The 22,348-nt window shown below is 44.3% G+C and overlaps 2 protein-coding genes and 1 non-coding gene across 7 annotated transcripts in view; 2 read left to right on the top strand and 1 right to left on the bottom strand.

The window, feature by feature from the left end:
- Positions 1 to 1,292: 1,292 nt before the first annotated feature.
- LOC127006243 (uncharacterized) lies at positions 1,293 to 9,436 on the bottom strand. Of its 2 annotated transcripts, none has more exons than XM_050875874.1 (2): positions 9,224 to 9,436; positions 1,293 to 3,832 (listed from the first exon to the last, which is right to left on the bottom strand). In XM_050875874.1, the coding sequence occupies exon 2, from the start codon at positions 3,827 to 3,829 to the stop codon at positions 2,747 to 2,749; it is 1,083 nt and encodes a 360-aa protein (XP_050731831.1). In that variant the 5' UTR covers positions 3,830 to 3,832; positions 9,224 to 9,436; the 3' UTR covers positions 1,293 to 2,746. The 2 variants fall into 2 exon arrangements, with proteins under 2 accessions (XP_050731831.1, XP_050731830.1); XM_050875873.1 differs by lacking the exon at positions 9,224 to 9,436 and adding an exon at positions 7,219 to 7,340.
- The window catches only part of LOC127006241 (ATP-binding cassette sub-family C member 10-like), a 35,880-nt gene continuing 17,373 nt past the window's right edge, over positions 3,842 to 22,348 (top strand). Inside the window, exons 1-9 of one of the 4 annotated variants that reach the window (XM_050875870.1) lie at positions 3,842 to 3,863; positions 15,447 to 16,682; positions 17,798 to 18,022; positions 18,342 to 18,463; positions 18,952 to 19,135; positions 19,331 to 19,640; positions 20,355 to 20,452; positions 20,969 to 21,091; positions 22,096 to 22,207. In XM_050875870.1, the coding sequence (XP_050731827.1) occupies positions 16,212 to 16,682; positions 17,798 to 18,022; positions 18,342 to 18,463; positions 18,952 to 19,135; positions 19,331 to 19,640; positions 20,355 to 20,452; positions 20,969 to 21,091; positions 22,096 to 22,207 (1,645 nt within the window). In that variant the 5' untranslated portion in view covers positions 3,842 to 3,863; positions 15,447 to 16,211. Of the gene's footprint in view, positions 3,864 to 10,365; positions 10,605 to 15,446; positions 16,683 to 17,797; positions 18,023 to 18,341; positions 18,464 to 18,951; positions 19,136 to 19,330; positions 19,641 to 20,354; positions 20,453 to 20,968; positions 21,092 to 22,095; positions 22,208 to 22,348 lie in introns of those variants that run through there. The other 3 variants (XM_050875869.1, XM_050875867.1, XM_050875868.1) reach the window with 3 other exon arrangements.
- On the top strand, positions 8,129 to 8,201 carry Trnar-ucg (transfer RNA arginine (anticodon UCG)). Its single transcript has one exon. It is a non-coding gene; the product is annotated as a tRNA-Arg (tRNA).

Raw genomic sequence — 22,348 nt, 5'->3', positions numbered from 1 at the left:
TCCTAAAAAAATCTTATATGAAAATCCACATAAAACCGAACTATTGGAAACCGTACTATTTGAGGGATGACTGTATTAAAAAAATCAACAAAACTAGCCAACCATGCCTCGGAAAATCGTGTTGGAAAGGCAGAACCCAACCACATAACTCTTAACACGAGCTCCTAATGCAACGTTTCAAAATTCTGCCGTTGCTCTTTTTTACACTAACATAGGAACTACAAACCTAAACTGCCCTGTAAACTTAATATTGCAAGTCTGGCTTCCTTCACAGCAACATTCCTTAACCTAAACTATGAGAGAAGACGAGGAAGAAGAAGAAGAACGGTTATCGCCGGCAAATGAAGGGAGATATTTTGTTCCTTTAGTTGACACCCAAAGGAATAAGGAGTAAGTTTTTCACGCCATTCATGAATTCCTTTACTTTCCTTTTGTTCCTTGACTGCGAAAAAGGACGGAAGGAAATGAAAGGAAGAGACTGAGAATGGAAGGAAGAAAAGGAGATAGGAAGGAAGAAGGAAGAGGAAGAGAAAGGAAGAAAAGAAAGAAAGGAAGGGAAGAAAGAAGAAGAAAGGAAGAGACAGAGAATGGAAGGAAGAAAAAGAGAAAGGAAGGAAGGAAATGAGAAGGAAGACACAGAGAATGGAAGGAAGAAAAAGAGAAACGAAGGAAGAAAGAGATAGGAATGAGTGAATGAAATGGGGAAAGAGGAAATGCGAGAGAAAGGAAGGCAAGAATGAATGAATGAATTAAGCAAGTGAGAAATGAGAAAGAAAGGAAAAATAGAATGAAAGGAAGAAGAGAGAGAAATTAAGGAAGAAAGGGAGGCAGGAATGAAGGATGGAAGGAAGGAAGGAAGGAAGGAAGCAGGAAAGAGATGAAGAAAAACAGAAGATAAGAACAGAAGGAAGAAAGGAAGCAAGAAATTAGAAAAAAAGATAAAGAAAGATAAAAAGTAATAACAGAAGGAAGGAAGGAAGGAAGGAATCAATTAATAAAGGGAGAAAGAAAGAAAAAGACAGAAAATAAAAAAAAATGGAGAAATGAAAAGAAGAAACGAAGGAATCAATTGATGAAGGAAGGAAGAAGGGCAGTGATGAATAAAGGAAGGAAGGGAAGAAGGAAGAAAAAGGAAAAAGAAAAGGAAGGAAAGAAGAAAAAGGAGGAAAAGAAAGGAAGGAAGGAAGAGGAAAGAAAGAAAAAAAGGAAAGGAAAAAAGAAGGAAGGAAGAAACAGAAGGAAGGAAGAAGAGAAAGGAAGAAAGGAAAGAAAAAGAAATGAAGGAAGGAAGGAAGGAAGAAACAGAGGCAGAATGAGAGACAGAGAAATAGACGGAAAATAAGGAAAAGAAAAGAAAGGGGAAAGAAGGAAATGAAGGAAGGAAGGAAGGAAGGAAGAAAGAAACAGAGACAGAATGAGAGACAGAGAAATAGAAGGAAAACAAGGAAAAGAAAAGAAAGGAGAAAGAAGGAAATGAAGATTGGAAGGAAGGAAGAAAGAAAACAAGGAGACAAAACGAGAGACTAAACTAAAATTCTAAAAAAAAAAAACAGATCTTTGGAGACAGGTACAAATCAGCAATAATAATAGAAATAATAAAAATAATAATAACGATAAAAATATTAATAATCTTACAACCTTTTTTTCGACATATATCTCACGGGGAGCGGGACCCAAGATACACTAATTTGAGCTCCGGACACTCGATGAAGCACCTCACACCTCGTACGCGATTTTTTTTTTCATTATTGTTTTCTATTTTTTCCCCTTGAGCCGTTTGATGTAAAAATGAAAAAAATAAAAAAATAAATAAAAAGCACCGACGCATGACTTATTTCCCACGAGTGACTGAAATATAAGTCACACGCTGCCACTTCATTCATTTTTCATTATTGGTTGTTTTCTCTTTTTTTTACCCTTGAGCCGTTTACTGTAAAAAAATAAAAAATGAAATAAAAAAAAGCACCGACGCATGTGACTTATTTCCCACGAGTGACCGAAATATAAGTCACATGCTGCCACTCTCCTCACATGCCACTAAAAAAAAAAAAAAAAAAAACAGCACCGACGCATGTGACTTATTTCCCACGAGTGACCGAAATATAAGTCACATGCTGCCACTCTCCTCACAAGCCACTGCAAAAAAAAAACACAAAAACAGCACCGACGCATGTGACTTATTTCCCACGAGTGACCGAAATATAAGTCACATGCTGCCACTCTCCTCACAAGCCACTCCGGTCCAATACTCGAATCGCTGTGGCTGAAGATGATTTCCTGATGAGATTACCGGACCGAGGAGTGACGGGCTGAACAGTGACGATGATGATGGTGGTAATAGTAGATAGAGTGACTGAGCAGAGTGGACATTCCAAGCCACTCCTGAAATGTACACAGACTTGGGACGCTTGACAGAGATGAGTGAAGGGAATGAAGAATGTACAAAACCCTTTAGGAAATAACAATGAAAGTAATAATTATTCAGTCATCCCTCAAATGGTACGGTTTCCAATAGTTCGGTTTCGGTTTTATGTGGATTTTCATAGATTTTTTTTAGGATTTTTGAATTTCCCAATGAGCAGAAAATTTAAAAATCCTAAAAAGATCTTCTATGACAATCCGTATAAAACCAAAACCGAACTATTGGAAACCGTACTATTTGAGGGGCGACTGTAATAATAAAATAAAAAATGATAATAATGATAATAATAATAATAGTGCTTTCATACCACCACCACCACCACCACTAACTCTTCCCGTCATTTTCCTTGAGGTCAATCTCCTCAAACCTCTCCTCGCCGCCGCCGCGGCTGCTCCCCCCGTCATTGAGTGCCGAGGCCCCGTGCTTGTCGCTGTACACCCTGTGGCCTCGGCGGCGGCGGCGGGGGCACCCGTAGCAGGCCGCCCCGTCCCCACAGAGTGCCCGCCCCTCCAGCCACACCTCACGCATGACGGCGAAGATGTGGTAGATGTTCTTGACGAGGAAGGGCGAGACGGAGGCGGAGAGGCCGGCCCAGAGGTAGATGCGCACCACCATGAAGGACACGTTGGTCAGCCACAGGTGCGTCAGCTTGTACACCAGCGGCAGCACCCGGCTCGCCAGCCGCCCGTGGCCATAGTCAGCGTGGGACAGCTTGACAAGCGTCAGGCCCGGCAGCAGCAGGTTGAAGCAGGCCAGGGCCAGGATGAGCTGCTCCAGGCTCAGCGGCAGCACCAGCTGGGACTCAGACTGGATCAGCAGGGACAGGAAGTCCACGGAGTCCAGCGCCTCCAGCGCCGTGCCGTGGACCAGGCCGCGGATGTAGGCCTCCCTGTCCTCCTCCACCTGGCTGGTGGCAGACCAGGTGCTCTGGCCCTCCACCAGCAGGCCGAACACCAGCGCTGTGGCAGAGAGCGTCACCTTCAGCAGCTGGGGGCTGAGGAAGTCCTCCATGCCGATCATGTTTGGGATCTCGGAGCGGAAGATGACCACCACCTTGGCCACCAGCAGCGCCGCATAGGCCACCCACACCAGCACCGGCTCGGCACGTGGCCCCAGCATCTGCACGTGTAGCGGCGGCCGGGGCTGTGGCGGCGAGGTGCTGGGCCGCCGCTGAGACACCTGGCCCCGCCTGTAGCCGCTGCTCATGGCCGCCACGAAGGGGAACACCATCAGGAAGTCCGGCAGAAGCCAGAAGTAGGTGAGGGAGGAGGTGTGGTGGTGGGCCAGGATGAAGCCGTCCAGCAGCACCCCCTGGCCGCCCGCCACAACCAGCAGCACCGCCGTCAGCCCTGCATAGTACACCAGCCGCCATGACAGCCGGAACGGACACACGCCCCCCCCGGACATGGCCTGAGGGGGAGGGGGAAGGAATGATTAGAAGGTGAGTCCAAACTGTGTTGTGTTGTCTTGTGATACACTGTGATGTGTTGTGTGTGCGTGCGTGTTTAACCCGTCCACTGCGATTGGCATGGATTTGGCCTTCACTGGTAGCCTGGTAACATCCATTCCCATGTCTTTCTCTGCCTCTGTGGTGGATAGTAGAGTGTTTCCCATGTGGTATTGGCATGCTGGATTTCCCCTCCCAAGGTGCAGGACTCTACATCTTTCTTCATTGAATTGTAGCAGCCACTTTTTGTTCCATTCCTGTAGCTTGGTGATATCTTCTTGTACGAAGTCCGCATCCAAGGGGTTACAGAGAAATACAATAAGATAGTTCCAAAAGACAGACTTATTTATTCAGGTTTTGATGTTTTTGAGGGAGGCTTTTTTTTGTTTGTTTGTTTGATTTTTTCAGGCTTTTTCACACATTGTTGGAAACTTTTTTTTAGTTTTTCGTTGCAAGCTCTTTAATATGTGGCAAACTTTTTTTTTGTTTTCTTTGTAGACTTTTTTGCAAGTGTTTTTTTGTTTAACCACTTGACTGCGGATTTCCCACAAGAAGACCTCACCAATCTACAGGAATGGAACAAAAAGTGGCTGCTACAATTCAATGAAGAAAAATGTAAAATCCTGCACCTTGGGAGAGGATATCCAGCACACCAGTACCACATGGGAAACACTCCACTATCCACCACAGAGGCAGAGAAAGACCTGGGACTATATATAACCAGGCTATCAGTGAAAGCCGTATCCATTCCAATCGCAGCGGACGGGTTAATGGTGCAGTTTTTATGCCTCGGTGCAGTCCCTTTTGCTTCTTGTTGCATTTTTTTCTCATTGCAGCCTTTTTTGAGTGTCGTTGCTGTGAGCTCTTTTTTTCTGTTCGTTTTTTTTCTGGTTATTTTGTATATTTCTTTTTTCACTGCAGGATTTTCTTTTCTTTTTTTTTTTTTTTTTTTTTTTTACGACAGGCTTTTTTGTTTTTTTCTTTTCTCACTGCAGGCTTTTATGAATAAATTATTATTAAAAAAAAACATATAAATATAATAAAACAAAATATATACAAAGTATAAAATAAAATAAAAAATAATAATGTAAAAAAAATCATATTAATAAGATAAATATATAAAAAAAACATTAAAAAATTATATAATTAATATTATTTTAAACTTTGAAATTATCAATCAAAGAATAATTTCATATTTTTATCAATAATTAATAAAAAAATAAAAATATCATCAACAAAAATTTTATTTTTAAATTCTAAGTGTTTGTTTTCCACTGCAGGATTTTTTATAGGCTTTTATGGGCTTCTGTTATTTTTGCAGTCTTTTTCTGTGGCAAGCTTTGTTCGCACGCACACACACACACACACACACACACAATATATATGAAAAAAAATAATTCCATATATTATTGTGGATTCTATTTTAAGATATGATTTTTTTTTTTTTTTTTTGATGCAAGCTTTTCTTTTTCTAATTTATCTCCCATTGTTTATATATATATATATATATATATATATATATATATATATATATATATATATATATATATATATATATATATATATATATATTTTTTTTTTTTTTTTTATGCAGGCCTTTTTTATTTTGTTTTTTGCTGCAGTATTATTTACATGGCTTTTTTTCTGCAGGCTTTTATAATTACTATTGCGAGCTTTTTTTTTCAACTTTTCAATGTGAGCCTCTTTTTTTTTTTGTGGTCTGTTTTTGTTCCATGCTTTCTGCCCTTGAGCTGCTTCCCTTGCCATAGAAAAAAAAAAGCATGACATTGAAATAAAAGGAGGACACAAATATACGAGTTAAAAAAAAAAAAAAAGCTAAGATACACCCCCAGAAAATGAAAACAAATCCCGCTTTCCACACGGACTAATTGGCAGATGGGCAGACGGTTCAAGAAAGACATCCATTTTTAAGAATAAGGTTAAAATATGGATGCAGGAAAGTATAGGCAAGACAGACGAATGAGTTAAAAAAAAGCTAAGATACACCCTCGGAAAATGAAAACAAATCCCGCTTTCCACAAGGACCTATTGACAGATGGGCAGACAGACGGTTCAAGAAAGACATCCATTTTTCAGAACAAGGTTAAATTTTGGAGGCAGGAAAGTATAGGCAAGACACACAAATGAGTTAAAAAAAAAAGCCTAATACACCCCCAGAAAATGAAAATAAATCCCACTTGCCACAAGGACCTATTGACAGATGGTTCAAGAGAGATATCCATTTTTAAGAATAAGGTTAAAATATGGCGGCAGGAAAGTATAGGCAAGACAGACAAATGAGTTAAAAAAAGCTAAGATACACCCTCGGAAAATGAAAACAAATCCCGCTTTCCACACGGACCTATTGGCAGATGGTTCAAGAGAGATATCCATTTTTAAGAATAAGATGAAAATAAGGAGGCAGGAAAGTATAGGTAAGACACACAAATGAGTTAAAAAAAAAAAGCCTAATACACCCCCAGAAAATGAAAACAAATCCCGCTTTCCACATGGACCTATTGACAGACGGTTCAAGAAAGACATCCATTTTTAAGAATAAGGTTAAAATATGGAGGCAGGAAAGTGTCAGCAACACACACAAATGAGTTAAAAAAAAAAGCTTAATACACCCCCAGAAAATGAAAACAAATCCCGCTTTCCACAAGGACCTATTGACAGATGGGCAGACAGAAGGTTCAAGAGAGACATCCATTTTTTTAAGAATAAGGTTAAAATATGGAGGCAGGAAAGTATCAGCAACACACACGAATGAGTTAAAAAAAGCTAAGATACACCCTCGGAAAATGAAAACAAATCCCGCTTTCCACACGGACCTATTGACAGATGGTTCAAGAGAGATATCCATTTTTAAGAATAAGGTTAAAATATGGAGGCAAGAAAGTATCAGCAACACACACGAATGAGTTAAACAAAAAAGCTATTACACCCCCAGAAAATTAAAACAAATCCCGCTTTCCACATGGGCCTATTAACAGATGGGCAGACAGAAGGTTCAAGAGAGACATCCATTTTTAAGAATAAGGTTAAAATATGGAGGCAGGAAAGTATGGACAAGACACAGAACACAGAACATGTCAATAAGCCCAACTTTCCACACAGAAATTGACAGATGGGCAGACAGACGGTTCATGAGAGACATCCATTTTTAAGAATATGGTTAAAATATGGAGGTGGGAAATTTCGACAAGACTCAATCTTCTACACACACACACACACACACACAGAGAAGCAACCCCATCACCCAAAACCTTAATTAAACCCGGAACACATTAGCAACACAGGTGAATAGTGCTGTTTAAGTGTGTCACAGGTAGAGGAACACACCCACCTGTTCACTCTCCCTCTCTCGCTGTCTACAAGGCCTCAACCTGCACCGTCCGGGTCACGAAACGGCGATCGGGGTGGACTCCCTTATATACAGGTCTTGCTTTTTGTTATTTTGTCTCTTATGTCATGTTTGGCGTTATATTTGTGTTTTTTCTGTGTTTTTGTGTTCGTTTTGGCTTGTTTCCGTGTGTTTCATGGTAGAAGTGTAGTGTTGCGTGACCCGGGTTTAGTGTTACCGTGGCTGTGTTGTGGGTCTGACGTCATCACTGTTTGGTCATCGTTATAAATAGGAATAATAATAATAATGATAATAATAATGATGGTGGTGGTGGTGGTGGTGCTGTCAATATATGTAGTAGCTAGCTTTCCGTGCAGAGATTCTAATAAGTATGCAAATGAAAAGCTTATCACATCCATATCTCTGCAATGGATATGACACACACACACACACACACACACACACACACAGAGAGAGAGAGAGAGAGAGAGAGAGAGAGAGAGAGAGAGAGATTATAGATCAGAAAACACACACACACACACACACACACACACACACACAGAGAGAGAGAGAGAGAGAGAGAGAGAGAGAGACAGAGACAGAGACGTATACATATATAGACAGAACACACACACACACAGAGACAGACAGACAGACAGACAGACAGATCAACACACACACACACACACACACACACACACACACACACACACACACACACACACACACACACACACACACACACACACACACACACACACACACACACACACACACACACAGAGACATAGGCTACACCTAACAAACCAAACTAACAAATGAAAAGATGGCTGGTTATAATCATCAGCAATATATATGAAAAAAAAAAATCATATATATAAGAATTCTGGGTCCAGTGTTCCGTTTATCGGAAGACCGTGTGGCCTAATGGATAAGGCGTCGGACTTCGGATCCGAAGATTGCAGGTTCGAGTCCTGTCACGGTCGATTTTCATGGGAGGTCATATTTTTACCTTCATTATATCAGCTTCCCGAGAGGTGCTGTGGATTCATACAGTAACTACAACAACGCTAAGTGCTCAATAATGGCTGAAATAAGGAGTAACTGTTTGAGACAGGAATAAATTAACAGTTATAGTTTAGTAATGTTTTTATACGTTGAGTTTTAACCCATCACGTTATTTTATTATGTTGTTATGGTTTTCTGCTTCAGTGTTTGTGTGTGTTTATGACAAGGTGTTGCGGCTGCTATGTGTTATAAAGCTTTTGGGAATGGTGCAAGTCTAGGCGGTGTGCGGCGACCAAAGAAAACGTTGACGCCGCTTCCTTTACCGCTGACTTATCAATACCGAGGCACACACACACACACACGCACACACACACACACACACACACACACACGGCCCGGTAGCTCAGGCCGGCATTTTTCCGCTGATAAGGAGAGTGCTTATAATTTCTCTCCTTCCTTGAGCAAGGGGGACGGGGTGTATGGTGTGTGAGGTCCCAGCAGTACCCAGCAGAGATCGACTAATGAGCCTTAATTAATTGTTCTTGTGCGAGGGTAGTACTTATAATTGCTGGCGATTGTGTGTCCAGCTCCTTATCATGGCTGTGGGTGATTTACACACACACACACACACACACACACACACACTTTCTCTCTTTCTCAGTAGTAATACGTATAAGTAGTAGTAGTTGCCTAGTAGTAGTAATAGTAGTAGTGCTTATCGAAGAATCAGGCGAGTACACTAATTCACTCTGCGTGGCTTTGATAGAACACGTCCGGGCCGGCGTGTTAATGCAGGATCTTCAGACCACTTGAAACATTCTGGCTCAGGCATCCCGATAACCTTAAGATTTTCACTACTGTCGATCGTGGCCGCGAGCACTTAATAAGGACCACAGTGTGATAAGGACGAGAACGAGATATAATGATGATTTTTATAATAACAATAACAGCAACACACTAATAGATTCCCAACCACAAACACCAAGATCAATTAGCTTACGTGCAGAGCGTCGGTCGGTCGTGTCAGGGGAAGGAATGCGGAATATATGGTGGTGCCGCCTCAAGAATTCGATGCGGGGCGTTACAGAGCCAGGATTAGCACGTTGGTATCCGCTGATAACACACCGATAGCCCGCCTTGCCGCACACAGGAGCTCGGGGCTGCAAAACTTAATCCTGCCAGAACCTTTTATTGTTGTGTAGTTGCAATATATGTTGGATGTGACGGTGAGGGCGAGCGAAGAGAGAGGGCTGACTGTTAATATGGGAAAGAGCAAGGTAGTGGTGGTATCTATAAGGCAAATGCATCCAGACTGAGAATAGAGGTGAGAGGAAGAAGAATAGAGGAAGTGTCAAAGTTTTCTAATCTTGCGATTGATATAGTTTATTGTTGCAAGTAAACAACAAAGAAGAAGGGAGGAGCATGCCATCCCAACCCCCAGGAAGCTTGATAACAGAAGACTGCAGACGTGAAAAGGAAATTAGAATGAGAGTTGACATTTACGAGGATGAAGGTTTATCCTGACGAATAGAAAGTTGTATTGGAATTAGAAAACGGGCAGCAAAAACATTTATATGGTCATCATTGCAAAATTAATCTCTTTCTTGCATTAGTTACCCTTCCAATAACATTATCTCGTCTCTGCTTGCATATCCCAGAAAGCTTCAAAATTTCCCACCTCAAGCACACCACCTTTGCTTGCTTCCCCGTTTACCGTAATTTGGACCTTCATTACTTTCCGAGCCTGTTTTGCATTTATGTTAGTTTGCTAATTACACTTTACTGGCCTGCGGATGTTTAAGTATCAACGGATTAATCTAAAATACTCGACTCCGGACGCTCGTTTGACCTTTAAATACCCCGCGATAAGCAAGGCGAGCAACGTGGTGACGGAAACGAGTGGTGATTGGCTGCCTGTCACTCAATATGGACCAATGAGAAGGCTGGATAGGAAACAGGCGGCCTAGACGGTGAATAAGGCAGACGCTGATTGGCTCGCTGTCACTGAGTCTTGGCCAATGAGGAGACGGGGAGCAAATGTAAACAAAGGCGGCGCCCAGCTGTTAATAAAGGAAAACAAATTTAAAGGGTTTTCAGAGATCATTTATACACGTGAAGACCCAAAGACGGATAGAAGGGAAGGAAAGGATGGAAAAATAATGAAAAATTGGACAAAAAGTGTTGAAATAAGGCCAAATAACTAAGTAAAGGCTGCTCAAATAGGCGAATTGGCCACATATGAGCTGCAAGAAGAGGAGGAGGAGGCGGCGGTCAGTGATCACAAGGTCTGAGTGTTGAGTGACAAGTGAAGGGACGAGGCGAGTGTTGCTCAGTGAGTGTTACTTGAGTGCTGAGGCGGTGCTGAGTGAGGTGAGTCAGGGGTGAGTGGAGGTGTGAGGGAGGGCAGAAGGGGGTCAGTCACAAGCACACGAGGTGAAGGAGGTCATGCAAATAATGGACAGACAGGTTAAGGATAGAGTAGAAGGGTCGCTATCAGTACTTTGACCTTAAGGGGAAGGGCAGTGTGGAGGAGGCTGTGGGAAGACTGGTCGGTATTACAAGGCATTTTCGTTTCTCACATCAACTATTTCTAAAGGCCAAAGAGGGGGTCAGTCGGGTTCCAGTGAGTGTTTCTTTAGGTTCACAGTATAAAAGAAGGGTCAAACTACCACCAGGGTCATAAAACTACCCCTGGAAATTACCACAACTCCTACGAAAGTCTGGTCAAATTTGTGTTTCTTTAGGTTCACAGTACAAAAGAAGGGTCAAACTACCACCAGGGTCATAAGTCTGGTCAAATTTGTGTTTCTTTAGGTTCACAGTACAAAAGAAGGGTCAAACTACCACCAGGGTCATAAAACTACCCCTGGAAATGACCACAACTGCTACGAAAGTCTGGTCAAATTTGTGTTTCTTTAGGTTCATGGTACAGAAGAAGGGTCAAACTACCACCAGGGTCATAAAACTACCCCTGGAAATGACCACAACTCCTACGAAAGCCTTGTCAAATATGTGTTCTTGGGCGGCAGTATGTCTTGTGATATGACCCTAGATCTCACACATGGATAAATTGGCTTGACAAGAGTTGCGAACGGTGGAAAGAATTGCCCAAACACTTCCTGCAAACGGTGGGAAGAACATACCAAACACGTGAAATATGAAGTGGAAGGGTTGTTATCAGGGGTCCTCGGCCCATCGATTTATCACGTTTGAAGACTACAATTAGATTTTGTTCTCTTACCTGTAAAGGTCGCACTGTCTTCGCACAAATCAGACAGTTACTCTCCACGTTGCTCACCTTCCTCCTCGACGTGCAGGCGAAATCTAACCTCGAGATAAGTATTTTTGTCTGAGGTTCAGGTAATTCATATCCACTCTTTACTGTGTCATAAAGCAATCCATTGCCTCGTTTTTCAGTCCCATTTTCCCCTCCCACACTCCTACCTTGTCCTACCCCCCTCCCATCTCTCTCTCTGGAAGACATAAGAACATAAGAAAGTAATGTAAGTGAGTATTGATTATGTGCAATAAACAACAGCTGTCGACTATTACTAGTACTACTACTTCTATTACTGCCACTGGGTACTAGTACAGATGGTCCGAGTTGGTTGAGATGATGGTTCGAGTTGGTCATATAAATGGTCCGAGTTGCATTTGAATTGGGCCGAGACAGCGATGGGCCGAGATGGCCCGACACCGTTATCAGGGAGCCATGGCCTCAGGGGGAAGGGCAGGGTAGAGGAGGCTGTGGGGAGATAGATCTCACTCAGTGTGTACTCTGGGTGACTCACCTGATTGTCCCTCCATTCTCTATAGCATGACAAGGATGTATAGTAGGAAAAGTTGGGTGGGCCAAAAACCTGCTGGCACACCAGCCCCTAAGTTGATAAATCATGTTGTGTCATGTGACTACTTGGGCTGCTGTAAAAGAGGGGTGGGCTAATGTTGAAGGAGGGGTGGCCACCTCTTGTGAAGTTAATATTTATGTTATTGATTCTTTTATGGTCCCTGAATGCAGTGCAGTTCAGAGTGACTTCTGGAAAATAGAATGGGGGACCGAGGGGGACAAAGCACCCCCCCGTCAGGTGGGACAAGTAAGGTTAGCTTAGTTTAAATTTATTTGGTGTGCGGTGTTGGCCACCAGAAATACGCAGTGGTGGAGGGGGTGGTCCCATCTCATCTATCTAACCAACTGCTCTTCTGTTGTCTTACATATCTGCTAACCTTCGAACCTCATGGGGAAGAATGTAGAAATCAAAACAAGGGTAATAACAACCATGAAATGTGTGTAGGAAGGTTCTTGTGTGCCTGTAGACAGTGTTGCCAGATAGTCGTACACAGCCGCTTATATTTCCCGACTCCTACCCCAAATTGTCTTTTGGGCTCCAATACTGAAAGTCGCTTATAGTTATCGCTAAAAGAGTTAGATCCTGATGTTCCTTGGCAATATTTAGGCATCAGAAACCAGTAAATACTATGCTCTGAGTGCGGCAATCTGGCAACGGTGCCTGAGGACTGTAATATCGTCACCTTCGTAAACAAACCACCTAAGTCATTATTTTCTACTTTACAGGAAATCAGAAAAGAACCATCATCATCTCATTTGGCTTCAGATTTAGGCAGAAATGAAAAGGCTAATTCTAGAACACTCAAACCCTGAATGAAGAAGGCAACACTACAAAAATGGACATCTCGTGTTGAAAAATTAATGCAGACAAAAATCGTGAAATTGCTGAAAAATGACATAGGCGATTATTTTATGAGGGTGACGATATGATGCCTGGACTGAGGAATGAAGAGACTGGTTAACTCTCGTATCAGGAAGTTAGACAGCGTAGGAGTGAGTCTCTGGGTGCTGGGTTATTTCATGCTACAGGCTCAAGGGTTGTTGTGTGCCAGAGGACTGTAATATGATGCCCGGACTGAGGAATGAAGAGACTGGTTAACTCTCGTATCAGGAAGTTAGACAGCGTAGGAGTGAGTCTCTGGGTGCTGGGTTATTTCATGCTACAGGCTCAAGGGTTGTTGTGTGCCTGAGGACTGTAATATGATGCCTGGACTGAGGAATGAAGAGAATGGTTAACGCTCGTATCAGGAAGTCGGGCAGTGTAGGAGTGAGTCTCTGGGTGCTGGGTTATTTCCATGCTGCAGGTTCAAGGGTCAGTGAGAGGGAGATTAGCACACAGGCCGCACACCACTAAAATTTCCTTCGGCTTAGGTTATCCAGTGTTTGTGTGCCAGTGATGTGTGCTTGCCCTCAGATTAACCCGGTAGCAGCGGGGATCGTGTTTCTTAATGGTCCCTCCAAGCGAGAAAAATGAGAAAAAATCACCCCTCACACAAACCATTTCATAATTTATATCAAAGCATTTCTGATCAGATTGTGTATCGTCTGTTTTGGGGGGTTTATATCATGGCACAAATTCGGCCCGTCGCTGCTACACGGTGAAGCCACAAATTTGGCCCGTCGCTGCTACACGGTGAAGCCACAAATTTGGCCTGTCGCTGCTACACGGTAAAGCCACAAATTTGGCCCGTCGCTGCTACACGGTAAAGCCACAAATTTAGCCCGTCGCTGCTACATGGTAAAGCCACAAATTTGGCCCGTCGCTGCTACCGGGTTAAGGAACAGAAATAATTGATAGAAATGACAAGGAAAATAATGGATTGTCAAAGAAAAAAGAAAAAAGGCTGAGAAATTAAGTGAATGGAGATAGCAAAGAAAAACAGGTTCAGAAATAAATAATATGTGCTTCCCCTCAGATACAGGAACGGAAATAATTAATAAAGATGACAAAAAAAATAATGGATTGTCAAAGAAAAATAAAAAAAGGGCTGATAAATTAAGTGAATGGAGATAGCAAAAAAAAAACAGGCTGATGAATGAATGAATAAAAAGAGAGAATGATGAAGAATGCAGCGAAAAACTTTGACTTAAATAAATAAAAAAAAGAAAATGGGGAATAGAAAAAAATTATAAGAAGAAGAAAGAGAAAAAAAAAGAAAAAAAAGAAAATGAGGAATAGAAAAAAATTAAAAGAAAAAAAGAAAGAAAAAAGAAAATGAGGAATAGGAAAAAATTATAAGAAAGAAAAAAGAAAATGGGGAATAGAAAAGAATGATAAGAAGAAGGAGAAAGAAAAAAATAATGGGCTGTGGAATGCATGGGGTTGGTGTGTACGGGAGAACCAAAACAACAACAACAAAAAAGAAAAAAAAAGAAAGAAAGAAAAACACATAGTTGGCTGGAGGAAAAGAATTATGAGAAAAAGAAAGAGAAAAATAATGGGGGAAAACAATCATGCATGGGGTTAATGTGTACGGGAGATCCAAAACAAATAAAAAGAAAGAAAGAAAGAAAGAAAGAAAAGCACATAGTTGGCTGGAGGAAAATAATTATGAGAAAAAGAAAGAGAAAAATAATGGGGGAAAACAATCATGCATGGGGTTAATGTGTACAGGAGATCCAAAACAACAACAAAAAAAAAAAAAAAAAGAAAGAAAGAAAAACACATTGTAGGCTGGAGGAAAAGAATGATGAGAAAAAGAAAGAGAAAAATAATGGGGAAAAACAATCATGCATGGGGTTAATGTGTACAGGAGATCCAAAACAACAACAACAACAAAAAAAAAAACCACGTAGTTGGCTGGAGGAAAATAATGATGAGAAAAAGAAAGAGAAAAATAATGGGGAAAAACAATCATGCATGGGGTTAATGTGTACAGGAGATCCAAAACAAATAAAAAGAAAGAAAGAAAGAAAAGCACATAGTAGGCTGGGGTATTTGCTTAACTTTGAACCGAAGATGCTGGTCTCATGATGGTCTGTCTGTCTGTCTGTCTGTCTCTTAGCAATGTGTGTATCATCATCATAATTTTTTGTTTGTTTTCTTTTTTATTCTGCTTTATCTGAGCTGTTGCCATCAAATTATTGTATTATTTTTATTATTATTATTATCGTTTTATTATACAGAAGTTCTAACCTTGCTATACTCATACAACTAACACACACACACACACACACACACACACACACACATATTATACCTTCCACCCCAACTTAGAGAAAAATAAGCCTCTCAGGTTACACAGGTGAAGGGCAGGTGAGAGGGAAGGTGGTCTCACACACACACACACACACACACACTGCAGAGAGAGAGAGAGAGAGAGAGAGAGAGAGAGAGAGAGATTGCCTATCATATGACTCTTCTCCCTTTCAACAGATTCCATGAGTGTTGTGTGAAGAAGGAGAAGAAGAAGAAAAAGAAGATGATGGACTAGAAGAAGAAGAAGAAGGAGAGGAAAAAGAAGATGATGGACTAGAAAAAGAAGGAGAGGAAAAAGAAGAAATAAAAGATGATACTGAAGAAATAGTAATAGAAGAAGAAGAAGAAGAAAAAAAAAGTACAACACAAATTCCCAGCAACACAAATGCTATCATGACAAGTTGAGAACCAAAACAAACACACACACACACACACATTCAAGGGCAAACAAACACACAGCTGATGCAAGGGACATAACAAACAGACAAACAAACAAACAAACTAGCAGAGATGTAAGCTAGATACAACACTCTCTCTCTCTCTCTCTCTCTCTCTCTCTCTCTCTCTCTCTCTCTCTCTCTCTCAAAACTGTGTCTGTGTGTGTACTTGTATGTGTGTGACCTTGAAGGGAAAACACACACACACACACACACACACACACACACACACACACACACACCATGATTGAAAGACACATAGGCTGAGGGAAGACTGTTTCTCCCTCCCTCTTCTTCTCTCCCTTTCCTTTCCTTTCCTTTTCCTCTGTTCATCCTCCTTTCTCTTCCCTTCTCCTTATTTTGTATTTCTTTCCGATATCTTCCACCTACTTAACTCCTTCTCCTTCCTTAAATTCCGCTACTTAGATTCAATTTCCTACACACACACACACACACGCACACAGATAGGTAGATAGATACAGATAGATATGTTTATTGTTTATGTATGTTTATTGATATACACACTACACAGCGTAACCTAACCCAACATAACAGTACCCAACGCAACCCCCACAACCCCAACAGAATGGCCTTCAACACAACCCCCACCCCCACACCCACACTCACAATGCAACACCCCAACTACCTCAGCACACCCACATTCAACATGACGTCATTCTGCGGCAACACGGAATCCTTCACCCCATGGGACCACAGCGATCTCAACTTCGGACTATGCTTCCAAAAGGCAGCGCTGGCCGTCCCTGCTTACTCCCTGCTGGCCGTGGTCTCTGCCTACTACAGCGGGCAGCAGAGCGAGTGGGTGGTGCGGCGGTGGCGGCAGCGGGCGGTGATAAGCGCCAGGATGTGGGCAGCGGGTGTGGCAGCTTTACTGGCGGTCCTGGAGCCTGTTTTGTTGTACTCCGTGGGACGCGCCGAGCTGTACTGGGTGGACGGATTGGTCGCTGGGGTGCAGGTAGGTTTTGGTGAGGGTTGTAGGGGTTGGGGGAGAAATAGGGAGGGTTAGGGGAAGAAGAAGGGGTGTAGGGGGATACAGAAGAAGAAGGGAGGATTTGGGGAAGGGTAAAGAAGGGAGGAGGGTTGAGGAAAAGGAGGATTAGGGGAGGGAGAAGAAGGGAGGGTTAGGGAAAGAAGAAGGGGTGTAGGGGGATACAGAAGAAGAAGGGAGGATTTGGGGAAGGGTAAAGAAGGGAGGAGGGTTGAGGAAAAGGAGAAAAAAGGAGGATTAGGGGAGGGAGAAGAAGGGAGGGTTAGGGGAAGAAGAAGGGGTGTAGGGGGATACAGAAGAAGAAGGGGAGGATTTGGGGAAGGGTAAAGAAGGGAGGAGGGTTGAGGAGAGGGAGAAAAAGAGGGGATTGGGGGAGGGAGAAGAAGAAGGGGTGTAAGGGGATAAAGATGAAGAAGGGAGGAGGGTTGAGAAGGAGAAAAAAGGGGGATTGGGGGAGGAAGAAGAAGGGAGAGACTGGGGGAAAGAAGGGTGGGATGGAGAGGAGGAGAAGGGAGTGGTTTGCAGGAGAAGAAAGGGGGGGATGGGGGTGAGGGAGGAATGGGATATTGGGGCATTATTTACTTATTTATTGATTTATTGATTTATTTACACCTTATATGGCTCACCCCCACCCACACCCCCACACCCACACCCCATGTCACACACCTCATCCACAATCTCACCTTCCCTTCTTCTCTTCTACTCCACCCTATCTCTCTCTCTCCCCTCTCTTCCTTCCCCTTCTTCCCTCCCTGTCTTTCTCTCCCCTCTCCCTCTCTCACCCCCTGGGGAGCTTCGTGTTGCAGTGGTTAGCACACTCAGCTCATAACCGAGAGCCTGGGTTCGATTCCCGGGCGGAGTGGAAAAATTTGGGTGGGTTTTACGATACCCTACGCCCCTGTCCACCCAGCAGTGAATGGGTACCAGGTATTAATCGGGGGTTGTATCCCGTCTCCTGGGGTCTGTTCCCTTCTCCTATAATTCCTTCCCCTTCTGTCTCTCTCCGGCATATGACCACAGATGTTGCGCCGACTAAACGAAACTTTCCAACTGTCCATCTCTCACCCCCTCCTACCTTACAGCTCCTGACCTGGCTGGTACACCTAAGCTACCTGGCCTCGTTAAAGACCCGCCTCAGCCTTGGGACGCGTGGGCCACCTGTCGTGATGCTTGCCTGGGTCCCCACTTTCCTGTCGGCCGTCAACATGGCGCGCACAGCCTGGTACTGCCCTGAGGAGAGTGGCGGCCTGAAGGGGGCGGCCATGGACGTCTGGAGGGCCACGGCGCTGACCCTCATGGGGGTGCAGGTGTGTGGGGGTGATAGGGGAGGTTGTGATGGGGGTCATGGATGGGTTGTGGGATTTTTTTTTTTTTTGTGTGTGTGTGTGTGTGTGTGTGTGTGTGCATTTGTTTTTGTATTTTCATGATGTATTTTGTATATTTGTATTTGGTAAGGGGGGTGCAGGTGTGGGAGTGGTTGGGGGGGGGGGTGATAAGGGGTGTATGGATAGGTGATGTTTTTTTCTGTATGGGTGTGTGAGTTTTTTGTATTATATGTTTTTTTTTTTTTTTTTTTATCAATCTATTTATTTTTTGTATGTCAGCCTCCCTCCCTCCCTCCCTCAGGTGGTGTACTTGGTGACGCTGTTCCCCCAGGGCAGCGTGGGGGTGTCGCAATACCAGGAGCTTCACCGCGAGGCCTCCGAGACCACGCCCCTCATGGAGACCTCATACCACGACTACAGCGGGTGGGTAGGGGGGTGGTAGGGGTATGCTGGGGAGAGGGAGGGTGTATATGTGTGTGTGTGGGGGGGGGGGGCATTTATATGGGTGTGTGTGTGTGTGTGTGTGTAATATTTTCTGTTTTTTGTGGTATTTATTTTTTTATTTTTTTCATTTTTCTTTCTATTTATTTTTTGTATTCGTGTCCCTCCCTCCCTCCCTCCCTCCCTTCCCCAGGTGGTGTACTTGGTGACAGAGAAATGGGGTGAGAGAGGGGAGGTAGATTCATATGTGTGTGTGTGTGTGTGTGTGTGTGTGTGTGTGTGTGTGTGTGTGCGCGCATATATTGGCCCTAAAAAGACATGAGCCACCAATCATTCTGTCTGTTATGTTTGCCAATAAAAAAATGCAATCAACATTTTCGGCCCTTACAAAAATTATGGATTGATTGGCGGACAAACAGAAGACAGTGGAAAATGAATGTCTTTCCACCCCTTCCCCTTCCCCCCCCTAGGTTCCACGAGGCCGCAGATCCACACCACCTGGGCATCGCGGAGGAGCAGGTCAACGTGTTTTCGTGGCTCACCCTCCACTGGGCCAACCACCTCATGACCAAGGGTTCGCGTGGACTCCTGCGTACGGTGGATGACCTGCACGACCTCCCGCTGGCCCTCAGGACGGATGTGGTGGCCCAGCAGGTGAGGGGAGGAGGAGGGGATGGGGGGAAGATGAGGGGAAGGTGAAGGGTGTGAGTGAGTGGATGGGGCAGGTGAGGGAATGGATGAGGAGTGGGAGAGGGAGGGGTTCAAGAAGAGAGAGAGAGAGAGAGAGAGAGAGAGAGAGAGAGAGACCAACCAACCAACCTAACTCACCTCCAATTAATCAACACACAGGTACAGTGGGCCATGCTATCCACCCAACCCTTAGAAGTGGATGACCTCACCACCACCACCACCACCTTCACCACCACCACCACCACCACCACACCACCACCGTCACCACTTCCATCCTTCCTCCACATCCTCCACAGGGTCCTAGGGGTTCAATTCTATGCCCTGGGACTGCTGCGGCTGGCGGGGGATGGCCTGGGGTATGCTGGGCCGCTCCTTCTGCATCAGCTGGTGACCTTTGTGGAGCAGAAGGAGGCGGAGGTGGTGTGGGGGTGGGTGTACGCTGGGTCCTTGGTGGGGGCTTCTCTTATAGGTAAGGGGGGATGTGTGTGGTATTTGGTGGGGGATGTGCTGGTAGGTAAAGGGGGAGGGGAGAAATGGAGGTAAGGGGAGGGGATATGTGAGGGAGAAAGGGGAAATGGGGAGAGAGATGGGAGGTAGATATGTGTGTGTGTGTGTGTGTGTGTGGTAGTTGGTGGGGGATGTGCTGGTAGATAAAGGGTGTGAGGGGAAGAGGGGGAGGGGAGGGGATGTGACAGAGAGAATGGTGGAAGGGCGGAGAGAGAGGAGAGTGGATGGGGAGTGGAAGAGAGTGAAAGAGGAGTATAGGGAAGTGGAAGAGTGGAAGGAAGGTGATAGGGAGTGGAATGGGGAATGAGTGTGTGTGTGTGTGTTAATAGAGTCTGGTCGTGTATATTTCGTGTTCTGAATTTGTATCTCATGGTTAATATATGTGTTTTCTTCCCCCTCTCTCCCTTCCTTCCTTCCTTCCTTCTATCTTGTTTTCTTCTCCCCCTCTCTCCCTTCCTTCCTTCCTTCCTTCCTTCCTTCCTTCTATCTTGTTTTCTTCTCCCCCTCTCTCCCTTCCTTCCTTCCTTCTGTCTTCTTTTCTCCCCCTCCTCCTCTCCCTCCCTTCCTTCCTTCCTTCCTTCTATCTTTCCATGACTTTTCCTTCCCTCCTCCATTTATCCGCTCATTCCGTCCTTTCCTCCTTTCTCATCTCACACACACACACACACACACACAGCCACCTTCTGCTCTATCCACTTCAATTACCAGATCGCGAAGGTTAACCTCAAGGTCCGAGCGGCCGTCATCTCCACCATCTACAGGAAGGTGCTGCAGGTGTGTGTACGCACGTGTGTGTGTGCGTGTGTATTTACCTAGATGTAGTTTTTACCAGGCCTGGGCTTTACGCTCGTGTGGTCCCGTCTCCATATCTACATTTATCCAACTTCTCCTTAAGGCTTTGGACACTTCTCGCCGATACTGCATCCTCACTTAGTCTGTTCCAAACCTCTATATTTCTTTGCGGGAAGCTATATTTCTTTATGTCTTTCAGCATCTTCCCTTCCTCACTTTTCTACTGTGTCCTCCTGTGTTCCTGGTGGTCATTTCTTCTTTTAGTTGTAACTCCTCATTGTCTACTTCTTCTATTTTGCTCGATAGTTTGTAGATTTGTATTAGGTCACCCCTTACTGTTCTTTGTTCTAGTGTTGGTAAGTCCATTTCCTTTAGTCTCTGTGTGTGTGTGTGTGTGTGTGTGTGTGTTTTGCTTCTGTATAAATATTTTCTTTTCAATGTGTTCTGATATATACCTTTCCTCTCTCCCTCCTCCTCCTCCTCCTCCCCTTCCCCCAGGTGAGCACAGCCTCCCTAGGTGTGCTTTCGACAGGTGAGATCGTCAACCTGATGAGCACGGACACGGATCGCATCGTCAACTTCGTCCAGTCCTTCCATGCCCTCTGGAGCCTTCCGCTGCAGGTGACCACTCCCTTACACTCCCCATCCACTCCATTTCATTCCATTTCACTCCTTTATACTCCTCTTTCATGCTCTTCCACTCCCCAATCCACTCCATTTCACTCCCCTTCCACTTCCCATTCCACTCCCTATCACCTTCCTTCCACTCTTTCACTCCCATTCCACTCCCCAATCTACTCCTTTCCACTCCCCATCCACTCCATTTCACTCCCTTATACTCCTCTTTCATGCTCTTCCACACCCCAATCCACTCTCTTACACTCCCCATTCCACTTCCACTCCCCAATCCACTCCCCAATCTACTCCCTTCCACTCCCCATTTCACTCCCTATCACCTTCCTTCCACTCTTTCACTTCCTTCCACCCCAATCCACTCCCTTCCACTCCCCAATCTACTCCCTTCCACTCCCCATTTCACTCCCTATCACCTTCCTTCCACTCTTTCACTTCCTTCCACTCCCCAATCTACTCCCTTCCACTCCCTATCACCTTCCTTCCACTCTATCACTTCCTTCCACTCCCCAATCCACTCCCCAATCTACTCCCTTCCACTCCCCATTTCACTCCCTATCACCTTCCTTCCACTCTTTCACTTCCTTCCACTCCCTTCCACTCCCCAATCTACTCCCTTCCACTCCCTATCACCTTCCTTCCACTCTATCACTTCCTTCCACTCCCCAATCCACTCCCCAATCTACTCCCTTCCACTCCCGATTTCACTCCCTATCACCTTCCTTCCACTCTTTCACTTCCTTCCACTCCCTTCCACTCCCCAATCTACTCCCTTCCACTCCTCATTCCACTCCCTATCACCTGCCTTCCACTCTTTCACCATAAAAAAAAAGTAGTAGTAGTAGTAGACGGGAACAGCAATTAGCGATTTTTTTATTTTATTTATTTATTTATTTATTTATTTATTTTTCCTTGAGCTGTTTCCTTAGCCGTAAAAAAAAAAATCATCGTCATCATTGCCTTCACCAGCGCCTCTCTCCTCCTCCCTACAGCTGACGGTGACGCTGTACCTTCTGTACCGCCAAATAGGCATTGCGTTCCTGGCGGGCGTGGCGGTGACGGTGGTGGTGGTGCCCGTCAACAAGTGGCTGGCCAACAGGATAGGTGCGTGTGTGTGTGTGTGTGTGTCTGTCAGTCTGTAATTTGTATATATGTATGTATGTATGTGTGTGTGTGTGTGTGTGTGTGTGTATTTACCTAGTTGTGGTATATGGGAACCAAGTTAAAGAGAGAGAGAGAGAGAGA

Source organism: Eriocheir sinensis, chromosome 32, assembly GCF_024679095.1.
Source record: "Eriocheir sinensis breed Jianghai 21 chromosome 32, ASM2467909v1, whole genome shotgun sequence".
Lineage (NCBI taxonomy): Eukaryota > Metazoa > Arthropoda > Malacostraca > Decapoda > Varunidae > Eriocheir > Eriocheir sinensis.
The sequence above is the reverse complement of the archived record's forward strand: the minus strand, read 5'-3'. Positions and strand labels throughout refer to the sequence as shown.

Coding starts and splice junctions, on each gene's coding strand:
- LOC127006243 (XM_050875874.1), bottom strand. CDS start 3,829: ATGTCCGGGGGGGGCGTGTGTCCGTTCCGGCTGTCATGGCGGCTGGTG.